This window comes from Sus scrofa, chromosome 4 (genome assembly GCF_000003025.6).
Source record: "Sus scrofa isolate TJ Tabasco breed Duroc chromosome 4, Sscrofa11.1, whole genome shotgun sequence".
Lineage (NCBI taxonomy): Eukaryota > Metazoa > Chordata > Mammalia > Artiodactyla > Suidae > Sus > Sus scrofa.
This window is the reverse complement of record NC_010446.5, coordinates 103493985-103508662: the sequence shown is the minus strand read 5'-3', so window position 1 is coordinate 103508662 and position 14678 is coordinate 103493985. Positions and strand designations below refer to the sequence as shown.

Genomic DNA, 14678 nt, shown 5'->3' with positions numbered 1-14678 from the left:
TGAGTGTTGCCCCCACGAGAGCCCTGACATCTCAGCCTGGCACACAGGTCCTCAGGTTCAGAGGCTGCCCCGGCAGGTGCCACCTCTCCCTCCATGGTAGAAAACCAACCGAACACAGATTGGGGGCTTTGAGTGGCTGTGGTGTGATGGAGTCCACTTAGGCTCCCGCCAGCCCCATGCTGGACCAGAAAAGGGTACAGGTAGGGAGGGACCTAGGGGCCAGCCCCGCAATCTTCCCCACCCCCAAAGACCACAGCCCGGCTCCCTTCACCTGGAAGGATAGAGAAGAGCACGCTACCTCCAGAAGACGACCTGCCCCAGTGAAGCCATGGTGGGGAAGGGCCCTGCCCGCAGGGCGCTGGATGTTGGGGCGAGGGGAGCTGCCGCTGGGCTCCCTGTGCTGTGACTCAGCCGGCTCGGGGCATTGGCTTTAAATAGTGGGCTCGGCTGGGAGTGGCTGGTGCAGCCGTGGACGGCTCAGGTATGAGGAAACAGCGCTGCCGTGCAGGAGCCCCTGCAGGCACAGGCCAGGGAGGCTGGGCCCACATAGCCGCCTTGCCATGCCTTGACCTGGTGACAGGGTGACAAGGAAAAGCTTCCCAGGCCCCTGCTTGAGGCTCATTTTCACACGCGTCTGTTCTCCTGACTCTGTGGAAGGGAGTGCTAGGGAGGGGGAGCTCATCTGCACATAACAAAGGACCAGAACAGGAGCTCGCATCATGGCTCAGCGGTAATGAACCCAACTAGTATCCATGAGGATGCAGGTTCAATCTGTGGCCTTGCTTAGTCGGCTAAGGATCCGGTGTTGCTGTGGCTGTGGTGTAGGCTGGCAGCTGTAGCTCTGATTTGACCCCTAGCCTGGGAACTTCCATATGCTGCAGGTGTGGCCCTAAAAAGACGAAAAAAAAAAAAAAAAAAAAAGAAAGAAAGAGAAGAAAGAAAGAAAGAACAGAACAGAATGGCAGGTCTGTGCCCAGAGCAGGAGGCTGGGAGTCCTTCCTGTGGCAGCTGATGCTCTGGAGGAGACTCAGGCTGAAGGACCTCAGAAAGGCTGCGGCTGAAATGACAAGAATGCTGAGCCTGTCAGTAGAGACTGAGCTCGCCTGGGGTCCCTGAGACAACCCAGCGGGGTGGGCACATCTCCGCGGGTTTCATTTCAGGGGAGGGTGGGAGGGCCTGCCCTGCCTGCCCCCCAACCCCCTAGTTTGAGACTCCAAACAGCATGGAATGTCAGCTGAGCTATTGCTGTCGGGTGAGTGGGTTAGAAAAGCCAGTCGCTGACATTTCATCCAGAACTTGGATTTTCAACCAGACAGGACGTCTAGGGCATAAAGCTCCCACTCTCCGTGTTGTTTCCACCATCCCCTCCTTCCCTGGGTCGGGGAGGGGGGAAGGGGGGAGCTCTGGGATGGGAAACGTCCACTGACTGGCTGACTGTGTTCATTTCGGGGTAGAGATGCCCCAGGACTTAGCAACATGACTCCAGTGTTGGCACACCAGCTGCTGGAATAAGCACGGCGTCCAGCTGGGAAAGGAAGGAGAACTGGGTGGGGAGAAGACCGCAGAGGAGAGGGGAAATTAACCGTGGGGAGATCTTTAGAGGCACCCAAAGCCAGGTCCAAATCCCACGGTCTTAATTACGGACGTGACTTTGGGAGAAATACTTTTCTTCAAGGCATCTCTTACTGGGCTGGGGTGTGGCGCACCTAAGGGGGTCTACACGCCTTTCATTCCTACAGAGGATGCATAGGGTGACACCTGGGACGAATAAGGTGCCCATGCTGCCTGGATCCTTCCTGGATCTGGGGAGCCTAAAGGAAGTGAGAGCAGAGATTACAATAATTCCTGTGTATCTGACCCACTGGAAAGATACAGGGTTTCTGCCCAGCTTCTCAATGAGCCTTAAAAAGAGCAGCCCCACCTCAAACAGCCTGGAGCAGTGTCACTGAGTCTGTCTTCTCCAGCCATCTATCATCATGACAGGATGGACTAAGGAAGGCCTGGAAGAAAAACCAAGACATCCCCCTGAGAGATAAAGTGACCAGCAAGCAGCTGCTCTCAGGGGCAGAGCTGGAGTTGCTCACCTGCCACCAGGGCAAGCTCCATAAGGCAGCGACAGGGAGCCAGAAGCCTCCTGCTGCCTCTGCAGAGGCAAACAGACCTCATCTGATTCTGACACCAAAACTTGAAGAGCAATGCACACGAAATAAAGGAAAAATCATTGCAAAGCAGCAGACCAATATTGAAAAATGTTAGAACATAAACTTGTGTGTATGTGCGTTTGGGCAGAGAGAGACCGGGACTTTGAAGCCTGGATCTCTGCAGCATTTAAAAGCCTCTCTAGACACTTTCTTCTCTGAGAAATGCCTCATGCCTCCTGCTCCATCCTGTGCCCAGACCATCTGCCTTTGCCTGTCCTAGAAGTGACGGCGTTCTCTGTGATTCTGTCCTCTGCCTTCTCTTCCCACAGTGCACATGTCCCCTGGGTGACCATGTCCACTCCTCTGCTTCAACTGCCCAGTCTGCAGATCAGGATATCTGGACCCCCCAGCCCATGCCTTCCGACGGAGCTCCAGCCCCACACGTCCAGCTGCTTAGTGGAATCTCCATTCGCTGTCCCACAGGGCCAGGTTCAAGCTGGAATGCATCCTGGTCCATCCCTAACCCTGCCGCTCCTCCTGGGTTATGCCTCATGGAAACAGCAGCATCCCACGCCTGATCGCCCAATCAGAAACCTAGAAGTCACCCTCTATACTCTCTCTCTCTCTCTCTCATCCCTGTGCTCCTTGCATCTTCCTGCCTACATTACTTTGCTCTGGTCGTCATAGCAAAGTACCACAGACGGCTTAAACAACGGAAGTGTATTTCTTCACAGTTCTGGAGGCTGAAGTCCAAGACTGTGGTATCAGCAGGGCTGGGTTCTTCTGAGGCCTCTCTCCTTGGCTTGAGGATGGCTGTCTTTTCCCTGTGATCTCGCAAAGTTGTCCTCCTGTATGTCTCTGTGTCCAAACCTTATAAGCACAGCAGCCACACAGATTAAGGCCACCCTAACGACTTTAACGTAATCAGCTCCCTGAAGACTCCAGCTCCCAGGACAGTTGCGGCTGAGGAACTAGGGTTTAGGACTTCGGCGTATGAATTTTTTCAGGGGAGGACACACATTTCAGCCCCTAGCACTCCTTTCTGCCTCCCCAACCCACCCCTTCTATGATCCCGAATAGGATCTCTTAGATTCCATCCCTCATTTCCCATTTGAAGTAATTTTTTTTTTCTTTTTAGGGCCACACCCACGGCATATGGAGGTTCCCAGGCTAGGGGTTGAATCAGAGCTACAGCTGCTGGCCTACACCACAGCCACAGCCGCATGAGATCCAAGCCACGTCTGCGACCTACATCACAGCTCACAGCAATGCTGGATCCTTGACCCACTGAGTGAGGCCAGGGATCAAACCCACATCCTCATGGATACCAGACCAGGTTTGTTACCACTGTGCCACCATGGGAACTCCTGAAGTGAATTATTAAATGGTCTCCTATTTCATCGCCCCATCTCGAGTCTGCCCCTGTAAGTGCCAACATAGCTACTTCTGCAAGAGTGATTTGTCTACAGTGCAAATCTGATCAGACCACTTCCTGGGTTAAAATGATCAATGATTCCCCAGCGCCTGTGGCTCCCAACCTCTCCAGATTCTGCTCTCACAGCCCTTCTCACTCTGTGAAACAGGCAGGCTGAGCTGGTTTCCCCCAAATGCCATACTCTCCCAAGCTGCTCTCAGCTGCCTTTGTACAGGCTACTCTGTCTGCCGGGAATCCATCCCCTGCCTTTTCCTTGTGGGCCATCAATTCTACGGGAACCTTGCCCTGACCACTTCCATCTAGCAGGCGCCGTGCTCTGGGCTCCCATGTGAACCTCTTGCCTCCTTTCATCTTCCTAAATTGAGACTGCCGACTTCTCTGACTCCTTCACCAGACACTCCTTAAAAACAGAAAAGGCGACTTGTTCATTCTGTATTTCACACCAGCGTAAGGCATGCACAGGATAAGGCTGCTACAGGTTTGTTGAATAAATGCACTTTTTGCACACAATGACAGTACTATTTCCTGTTGATGCAGCCACCTCATCGCTAGTCTGTGAGCTCCTGGAGGATAAAAATGAGGCCTCATTTATCTTCCTGTCTTGGGTCCTAGCTCTGTGCCAGACGCATAAAAAGGACTTGGTGATGTTTGATGGATGGGTGAGCAGGGATCAACTTGGGGTGTGATCCATCAAACCCTTTCTAGAGCAGATGTCTCTGCACTGGATTGATGCTGTTAGAAGTGGGAGAGAAACAAGTTGCCTTTGAGGTAGAAGAACAGTTTAGGATTAGGACAAAAGATAAGGCAGGAGTTCCCATCGTTGCTCAGTGGTTAACGAATTGGACTAGGAACCATGAGGTTGCGGGTTCGATCCCTGGCCTTGTTCAGTGCGTTAAGGATCTGGCATTGTTGTGAGCTGTGGTGTAGGTTGCAGATGCGGCTCAGATCCCATGTTACTGTGGCTCTGGTGTAGGCCTGCAGCTACAGCTCCGATTCGACCCCTAGCCTGGGAACCTCCATATGCCGCAGGAGCGGCCCAAGAAATGGCAAAAAGACAAAAAAAAAAAAAAAAAAAAAAAACATAAGGCAGATGTGTGAAACAAATACAACATCTGTTCTCTCCATCTTGGAGAGACAGAGACCAAGACGAACAATGGATCTAGAGCTGAAAGTTCTCCTCATGTAGTTTTAAAAAAATTCTTTGAGCAGCCTGGTCACCCAGGGCTCTGTTTTCTCATTGAGTATCTGTACATTTCCCTTGCACCAGCCTACAGTGTCCTGGGTAACTTAGCCTGGGTAAGAGAGGAGCGCTGACTGCTGCCTGGGGCTTTGCGCTTTTCACAAAAGGCTGTGATCTCACATGATCCTGACCACCGCCCTGTGGGGTGGGAGGTTTGTCAATGGGAAACTGAGTCTCAGAGATTAAGGGATGTGCTCAAGGTCAAGAGTTTGAGTTTTCCCAGGCCTGCTTGCCTGTGCATATAGAAGGGATTGCAGAAGTGAATATAACAGAGCTTTCAATACCTCCTGAGCCTTTACCATCAAAGGGGGAATCTCTGGCAGTCTGTAAGTTTTGCCTTTGAGAGTCTCAGGAAGTGTCTCCAAAGTTCTCAGAAAGGCAAACTGTGGAAGATTCTTACAGCAAAGACCCCCAAGGAATCGTGCCTCTGCGCATCTAAGCCTCTGCACAGTCCCTTCCAGCGCTGACACTGGGCTGGACGCTGGGACATCAGCAAGGCTGATGCAGGCAGAAGCCTGAAGGGGGCGTGTGCCTTTGGACTTGCCGGCTCCAGCTGCCGAGGGCTCTTCTGCCACCTGTGATAAAGCATCTGGCCCTGAGCCGAGCCATCACAGCCAAGAGCCCTACATCAACCAGCCTCCAGACGACCTGCCTGCTGACCGCAGCCCGTGAATGACTGGGGGTGACGAGAAGAATCACCCCTTGGAGCCCAGTCCAAATTGCTGACCCGCATAATCACAGACACAGTTCTTTCATCTTATTTTGCTCCATGTTTCTCTGGTGGCCACTGCCTCTGAAGCCACTTCCAAAGACGTCTCACCATTACAATTACTGCAGGGACCTGCTACGTCCACCCTAGTATCTATAGCCAGAGTCCTGTCTGGCTTCTAAATTGCAGTGGTGTTCCATGGAGCAGTAAGTTATGCCATGTCTCACACACACACAAACACCTATATACATACACACTGATGCCTCTGAGTTTAAAAAATTTTTTTAAGATTTTTTTTTTTTCTTTTGGTTTTTGTTGCTGAATCTGCCTTCAGGAAGGAAACACCCACCAAGAGCAACCACTATACCCACACCTCTGGACCTGTTCATCAATATTTCAGGCTTTCTCTTAATATGCTCGTCCACTCTAAAACCTGCTCTGAGAAATACCTTGAGGTTAGCAGGGCTGTGGAATCTTATGATATCTGCTAGAGGCAAAGAGACCTCATGATACTCAGCAGAGCTGGGAAGAGCAGACCTCGTGGTCTTAATGTAGCAAACTTCAAAACAGCTAACTGAAAGGAAGGCTGATGTCTAGTAAAATATTAAGGAGCTTTCATTTCATTTGAGATTCTGACTTTCTCTCACTGGCTGCTGGTGCCCTCTTGTCAGGGAAGGGCTGGTGGCTTCATCGCTGGCCAGGCTGGGGACCATGACCAGGCAGGTGCCAGGCTGGCCCTCTGTTCCCATTCCCTCGGCCTCAGAGGAGCCCTCAGGCGTGGATTTCTGGCAGCCCTGCCCATCAGCTCACAGTTTACAAGTTTGTGTGACCCCTGCCATCATCACAGAGCCAAAGTGTGCTGGAACCCGGGCGCATTCCATGGCCAGCTGACACCAAACTCAATGCTCCTTTTTACCCCACATCCGTGGGAGACACTGCTAGTCGAGTGGGGGTTTCATTGCTGCCAGCCTGATGTGGCACAGAAACCCTTTCAAAATAGCATCCAGGCAGCCCCCACCAAGCAACTGGAGATGGTCCCTGTATTCCTCTGCTAGCACTGCCGTGACAAAGTACTGTCACCTGGGTGGCCTAAGCAGCAGGCCTTTCTCTTCAGTTCTGGAGGCTGGAGGTCTGAAGTCAAGGTGTGGACAGGGTGGTTCCTTCTGAGGCCTGTGAGGGAGGATCTGTGCCAGGCCTTCCTCCTGGGCGTGTGGATGGCTGTCATTTTCCTGTGCTTTCCTGTCATCTTCACAGCCGATGTGTCCACACCCCAATTTCCTCTTTTTGTAAGGAGATCAATTGGACTGGATGAGAACTCATCCTAATAATCTCACTGTAACTTAATTATCTCTGTAAAGAGCCTGTCTCCAAATAAGGCAACACGCTGAGGTCCTGGGCCAGGGTCCCTCCTGCAATCTTTCTTCTTAGGGAGACACAATTCAACTCCAAACAGTCCCTGAGGTGAGGCCCATGCTCCTCCCTTTCTTTCTTCTGCTGCTCCAGACTGGGTCCGCGCCCCCTGCTCTGAGCAAGGTATAAGATCTGGGGGAGAAAGTTTGGGTGGGAGGCTCATTTGCCACTGGCCTGCAAAGCCCCAGGCCAGCAATGATGCTCCTGACCTGGCTGGTGAGACTCAGTCCCCAGCCAGCTTCCGGGTCCATGTGAGTCCTTTCCTAGAGCTGCATGTTAATAGGAAGGACAACTGAAAAGATTGAAATGTTCTTCTCAATTGCTTATTGTCCCTCCTCAGGGAAGGATTAGACTTCTTATTCCACTGGCATCAGGATTGGTTGTGTGACTCACTTCAGCCCATGAAAGGCAAGGGGTGGGGACATGACCCACTTCTGAGAGGAAGCTGTAAGAGGCAGGTATGCATGGCCTTGGTCTCTCTTCTGTGCAACATGGGACGTGTCCTAGATGCAGGAGGGTTCATCAGCCTGTGTCCTCGAGCAAAGGTGATGGGGGGTGGGCAGAGCTTACACCAGACTATGATAGACATGCAGCATGAGCTTGAAATAAATCTTTCTTATTAAAAGCCACTAAGATTTAGGAGTTGTTTGTTACTGGGTATAACTGTCTTTCCTGACTGATACAACAACCTTCGCAATAGAGGAGGCCTCTGTGTTGGTTAAGAACATACATGTGGAATGAACATAAGGGCACATTCCAAATGGATCAACGTTTAAATGTCATCAATGAAGCCATAAACGTACTAGAAGAAAATGAGAATTACCTTTATAACCTTAGAGGGGAGGCTTTCTACTTGCGACTCAAAATTGAGAATCTATCAAAGAACGACAAACTGTATTACATAAAAATAAAAAACTTGACATAGAAAAACAAACAACTGTACCACTGAGAACAAGAACCCCAGTCCAAAACAAACAGATCCCCAATGTGTGGCAGACGGTTTGCAGAAGGGGCCACCAATTTCTTCCTTTTATTCACGCCCTTCAGTATTCCCTTCCTTTCCTAAATCTGCTCTTAGCCACGGTACTTGTTTTGGCCCCCAAAGCAGTAACAAAGGTGCCACAAGCAGAGGCTTAAAAACACTTGGACTTTGGTACTTGTTCTCTTGCCGGCTTTTGGAACCTGTGACCATCATGAGAAGAAGACTGGACCAGTCGGCTGGGTAGCCAGTGACCTCTATGACGTCCACTGAGCTAGTCAACCACCAGACACAGGACGGAGGCCATCAACCACTTGCTAACTTTAAAGCGTAAGTGAACCCAGCTGATTCCTTGGGGCACAGAGATGAACTCTCAGCTGAGCCCAGACCATTGCAACACAAGCAAATAGATGGTTGTCATCACAAGTTTGCAAATCTGGGAATGGATTCTTACACACACACACACACACACACACACACACACACACACACACACACACGTGCAAATAACTGATGCCCTAAGCAAAATCAAAAGGCAAACAACAAAAGGAGAACATTGTTTGCAACTCATACCACAGAGGGCTTATGTTTCTAAGTCAATATTTTTCTTTTTCTTATATAAATTTCCTTACTATAAAAATAGGGAAGATGAACAACCCAGTGGGAAAATGAGCAAAGGATATGAACATTCATTTCACAGTAAGGAAAATACAAACAGCTTTTTAAAAATATGAAAACATCCTCGATCTCATTCATAATAAGATAAATTCAAATTAAAACTACCTTGGGATGCTATTTTCACCTATCAGATTGGCAACGGTACAAGGGTTTGACAACACACTGCTTTGGCACGTGTGGGTAAGTGGGTGTATAGCCCAATGGAGTTCCATCATGGCGCAGTGGAAATGAATCTGACTAGGAACCATGAGGTTGTGGGTTCGATCCCTGGCCTTGCTCAGTGGGTTAAGGATCCGGTGTTGTCGTGAGCTGTGGCATGGGTTGCCGATGAGGCTCAGATCTGGCATTGCTGTGGCTGTGGTGTAGGCCGGCAGCTATAGCTCTGATTAGACCCCGAGCCTGGGAAACTCCATATGCCACGAGTACAGCCCTAAAAAGCAAAAAAAAAAAAAAAAAAAAAAAAAAAAAGGAAAGAGAAGAAAAGTGGGTGAATAACCTGATTGAGGGCAATTTAACAACACCCATGAAAACCACGTTGTACACAATGTTTGATCCGATCATTGTACTTCTAGGAATTTATCTTAGGAATGTACTCACACACAAAATGGCATATGTACAAGGTTATTCACTGCAGTATTGTTTGCAATAGCAAAGGACTGGCAAGAACCTAAATGCCCATCAGTAGGAGACTAGTTGAATGATTTATGCCACATCCATGTAATGGAATATTATGGGACTGTGGCAAAGAAGAAGGCGGCTGGAAAGTACTGATGTGAAAAAATACCTATGGTGGGCTGTTAAAAAATAAAGCAAGTTGGGAGCTCCCCGGTGGCTCAGCGGGTTAAGGATCCAGTGGTGTGGGTTCACTGTTGTGGTATGGATTCAATCCCTGGCCCAGGAAATTCCACATGCAGCAGGTGAGGCCAAAAATAAATAAATAAATAAATAAATAAATAAATAAACAAATAAAATAAAGCAAGTTGCAGAAGTGCATATATACACATATATGTATACATATATCGATTTGCTTCAAAATGTGTAGAGACTCAGAATACACAGCAGTCTGCTGAAGGATGCACAGGTTACCTACAGGATATGGTGGACCAGGATGCTGAGGAGACTTTTCATCACATAGATTTTTGTCATTTCTAAGTCCTGAAACACATTATCTATTCCACAATTTAAACAACCAAATTAAATATTTGGGAAAGGACATAGGAGTGGATGTACAAAGTTGACCACGGAACATAAAGAAGCTGAAGCTCAGGGAGGTTAAGTGTCCCAAGGTGCCCCTGCTGGCAGCGCCAGCACCTGAGCACAGATCTATCTGACCCTCAAGTTAGGAAATGGGGAAAGTCGAGGCTTTTCTAAACTTCTGTTTTCCCAGGTGTCAAACGGGAATCCTGGTCGCACCAGCCCTGCCTACACACAGGATCAACAAGGAGGCTCACTCTGATGCATCTGTGTTGGTGAGAGCGCTCTGCAAACCATGGACGGCTCTAACCCCTGGAAGCTCATCCGTTTCCATGTACTAGACAACACACTACCTTTATCTTTATTTTATTTTTTCCTGGTCTCACTATTGCCAGCATGGAGGGCTGGGTGCTTTATGTATATTATCATTTCATTTAATCCTTATGACACCTCTAGAGATGAAGTATTTTATTCCCACTTTGGAGAGGAGGATATTGAGACAGACAAGTTTGTGAATTTAGGTAGTGTGTGACACAAATGGGATTTGAGTCCAAGTTTGCTTGACACCGAAATGGTTGCCTCTCAATTGTGTGTGTGTGTGTGTGTGTGTGTGTGTGTGTGTGTATAAAATCATCCTATTCCATCACCAGGAATGGGATTCTTGTCTCATGGGCACAGCTGGGATTCCTTCCCATTTTTAGACTGGCTTGTGCAATTCCCCCAAGAGCGTAGCCCCATTTTCTTCTCTCTCTCCACCAAATGTGGCCCATCTGTTAAGACCCATAGTAAATCCATCCTTCTCTTTGAAAACTGTCATGGCCCCAACCCTTAGCAGTGATGTCTGCTTTCTCTAAATTCTCATTGCTCTTAATGTCTTGATTTTTAGTTTTATCTGGAAATAGTTATTTTTTGTGTGTATAGGTCGTGTTGTCCTTAAATGATGTTTCATTCTTTGGGGTCAGAGTGTCATACTCATCTTTGGAAATGAGACAATGTATGTAAAACATCCTAAATCAGAGCTTGGTGCGTAGAAAACACTCAATAAAAGTGATTCTCTGGCTCTCATTCACAACATCTGACACAACGCCTTATACCAGCCCCTACTCAGCAAGTGGCAGCTACTTGAAAGCGTAGCTATCTTGAGGGAACTGGAGGTACACAGGAGAGAAATAATTTTCTTCGAGAAGACAAATGTGCAGGGAAGAGGCTGGCAAACAGATGGATTCAGAAGTGCTGGCCCAAGACAATCAATGCTAGATGGCCTGACCATAAAATCAGGTTGCCCCACTCTGCGTGGCCTTCCATAACCAGCAATGGGCACCCCCCAACAACGGGCACTCTTAGGCACAGATACCTGAGGTCACATCCACTCAACCCCGAAAACTGATGGCAGGTGTGGCCCAGTGTTGTGGAAAGATCCTCCAGGAGATCAGATTCACAAATATATTGAAGGTGACCCACTGTGTGTGTCAGAGAGGCTCACACATGGTATCTACTACATCTTCCCAACAAGTCTTGAAGTTGGAATAATCATCCCTACTTTACAGATGAGAAAAACTGGCATCAATCAGGTCGTGACCAGCTTACAAAGATATACCCATCATTACCACCATGACCCACCTGGGTTAAATCTGGATATGAGGAAATGATGGAAGAGGAAAGTGATAGGAATAGGTACCTAGTACCTGAGAAACAAGTTACTGGCCTGGTTAATCCACTTTTGAACAAGATGTTTGTACAAAAGTTGGGCACAAAGAAGTGAATGGTGGGGAGGATGGAAGCTTGAGAGATGGATGATTGAGGTGATAAACTTTAGCCTCCAAAATATGTCCCACAGGGAGTGGCTGATCTAAGATTAAAAAAAAAAAAAAATTTTTTTTTTTTAAATTTTCTTTTTACGGCTCTGCCTGAGGCATACGGAAGTTCCCAGACCAGGGGTCAAATCAGAGCTGCAGCTGCTGGCCTACACCACAGCCACAGAAACACCAGATCTAAGCTGCATCTGCAACCTACACCATGGCTTGTGGCAACACCAGATCTTTAACACAGAGAGAGGCCAGGGATTGAACCTGCATCCTCACGGACACTATGTTAGATTCTTCAGCTGCTGCACTACAGTGGGACCTCCCTGATCAAAGAATTTTAGATGAACAAAAACATCTGTACTAAACATCCGACGCTCAAGCCAGTAGGCCACTAGTGGTTTGTTGGTTGGTTGGTTTGTTTTGTCTTTTTGTCCTTTTAGGGCCACACCTGTGGCATATGGAGGTTCCCAGGAAAGGGGTTTAATTGGAGCTGTAGCCTCTGGCCTACACCACAGCTCACAGCAATGCCAGATCCTTGACCCACTAAACAAGGCCAGGAATTGAACCTACAACCTCATGGTTCCTAGTCAGATTCCTTTCTGCTGCATCACTAATGGGAATTCCCAACAATTAGTGTTTAATAAACTCCATCCTACAAACACAGTAGGTGTGTATATGTTTCTGCCTGGAGTTTTATTACTAGCTGACTCTTATCCATTAATAATTCTTGAAACTGAATGTAATTCTTTTTTTTTTGTCTTTTTAGGGCCGTACCTGTGGCATATGAAGGTTCCCAGGCTAGGGGTCAAATCAGAGCTGTAGCCACCTGCCTACACCACAGCCACAGCAACGCAGGATCTGAGCCTTGTCTGCACCCTACACAACTCAAGGTAATGCCGGATCCTTAACTCACTGAGCAAGGCCAGGGATCAAACCTGCATCCTCACAGATACTAGTTAGATTGTTTCCACTGAGCCATGACAGGAACTCCTGAATGTAATTCTATAAAGTTTCAATCTACCAAAATTTCATCTTGAAATAGGGTCTCAGGGAGGAAGGATCCTGACAAATAGGATTATAAAGATCAACAAAGTGTGTATGTGAACCTGGTCCCTGCTGAAAATTGTAGGCCAAGTGGGGACCATTTGAATTGGTGGTTGCACGGCTCACTCTTGGGAAAAACTAAGGCCCTCTGTGCTAGTTAAAGCTATCACATGAAAATAAATAATAATTTATTTTTAGAGTTTGGGGGCTTCCCTTTCTATTTGCCTGCTTCTAAATTTCTTAAAGTCTGAGATGAGACTTTGTTTAATTTTGTATATGGACTTGTGTCTTTCAGGCCTAATTTCTGACCCTGTCATTTCCCATCAAGGCTGAGACTCCTGGGAGTCAAATGCGGAAGTGACCACTGTTGGCATCCAACCTTCATCTCGGTCCCTGGTCTGGTCACAAGATACCCCCACACATTCTAAGCCAAAGCCAGAGGTTGCCCCTGAACAATCGAAAGGATCTAGTTCCTTAAGAAATAGTGGATCTAGGAGTTCCTGTGGTGGCTCAGCGGTTAACGAACCTGACTAGCAGCCATGAGGATGCGGGTTCGATCCCTGGCCTCGCTCAGTGGGTTAAGGATCTGGTGTAGCTGTGAGCTGTGGTGTAGGTCAGACACAGCTCGGATCCCGCATTGCTGCTGCTGTGGCGTATGTAGGCTGGCAGCTACAGCTCCAATTGGACCCCTAGCCTCGGAACCTCCATATGCCCTGGTGAGGCCCTAAAAAGACAAAAAGACCGGGGGGGAAAAAAAAAGAGAGAGAGAAAGATATAGTGGATCTATTTGTAGTGTAAGTGGGGGTGGGGGTGGGGGTGGAGTCTGTTTTAGAAGCAGATCAGGAAATTGCTGTTCAGGTTGATGAGGTTAGGCAAATAGAAATGGGTTTACTGGCAGGAAGACACGAAGCCAAGCTGGAACCTCAAGCTGAAACCATGGTTTCAAGTAACTATTTTTCACCCTCTGAAATCACATCCTTAGAGTATTTTCTTTTTTCCATCAGAGCCAAGCCTAATGACCTCTGCCAGGGCCTTGTAAATCATTCTCTTACCCCAACAATAAAGCCCACGGTTTACTTCTTGACTTGCCATTCATGAGCTACAGGAAACCAGACTCCAGGCTGACTCACTGTTGTCATTCGTCTTTGCATTGTTGTAATGCAAAGAGCTGCCACTTGACCCAGCAACTGGGTGCCCAGTGGTTCCTGCTGCTATTAATTAAAGAAGGGGGAAGGCATGCATCATGTAAGGAACCCTGGCCAAATATCTAGACAGCCCTTGAAGGAGCCTGGGGGCTGTGTGCTTATTGCTGGGTTTCACCTGCCTCTAATCTGCTGTGTGACCTCGAGCCCTGTCACCTCTCTGGGCTCAAGTTCTTCATCTGAAAGTTTAGTGATCATCTTTATACCTATTGATTCTAAACTTTTTAAACCAGGGACTCAGCCACCACCCCATTGATGTCTCTTCCAAAAGGTATAGTCCTTTCTGTATATATTATATTCTGTTTCCCAAATACAATGAACCAGTCTTATAGTTTGGATGATTGGATTTAGTGGCTCATTACCATGTTAAAAAATTCACATAGAACCTGCAAATTATCTTCCTGGGGCTAACAGAACTTTCCTCTTTGAGCATTTAGCACATGACTTGAAAACACATGTTGTGTGACATTGGAGGGATGTGCCTGCAGTCAAGACTCCAAGTATCAGAGGAGAGGGAGGAGGGAGGCCCGCTGATGGCCTGGCTCAGGATTTCCTGCATCTGAACCCTTGATCTACTACTTCTTGTCTTCCGGGCTGCCTTCCCTCCTGCTGTGCCCAGCAAAACCTAATGAATTTTGCAAGGCTTCAAAAGCCTCCCCCATGTTGCCTTCCTCAAGCCCTCCCCTCACTCCCTTAGCACGAAAGAGCCCCTCCTCTTTTCTCTCCATAAGCACGACTTTGTTACAACACACTGCTTTGCAGCATGGATGTCTATGCCTATGTTTCATTCTCTTTCTTTAGGGCAGGGTCCCACCCTTTTTAATGCTGAATGTTGTATCTC

General features: G+C 48.1%; 1 protein-coding gene across 3 annotated transcripts in view; it reads right to left on the bottom strand.

Annotated features, from left to right (window-relative positions):
- VTCN1 (V-set domain containing T-cell activation inhibitor 1) overlaps positions 1-14678 on the bottom strand; it is a 194301-nt gene that overhangs the window by 76185 nt on the left and 103438 nt on the right. Inside the window, exon 1 of one of the 3 annotated variants that reach the window (XM_005663545.3) lies at positions 299-788. The exons of the other annotated variants lie outside the window; for them this stretch is intronic. Within the exon in view, the coding sequence (XP_005663602.1) occupies positions 299-330 (32 nt within the window). The 5' untranslated portion in view covers positions 331-788. Of the gene's footprint in view, positions 1-298; positions 789-14678 lie in introns of those variants that run through there. 3 annotated transcript variants of the gene reach the window in all.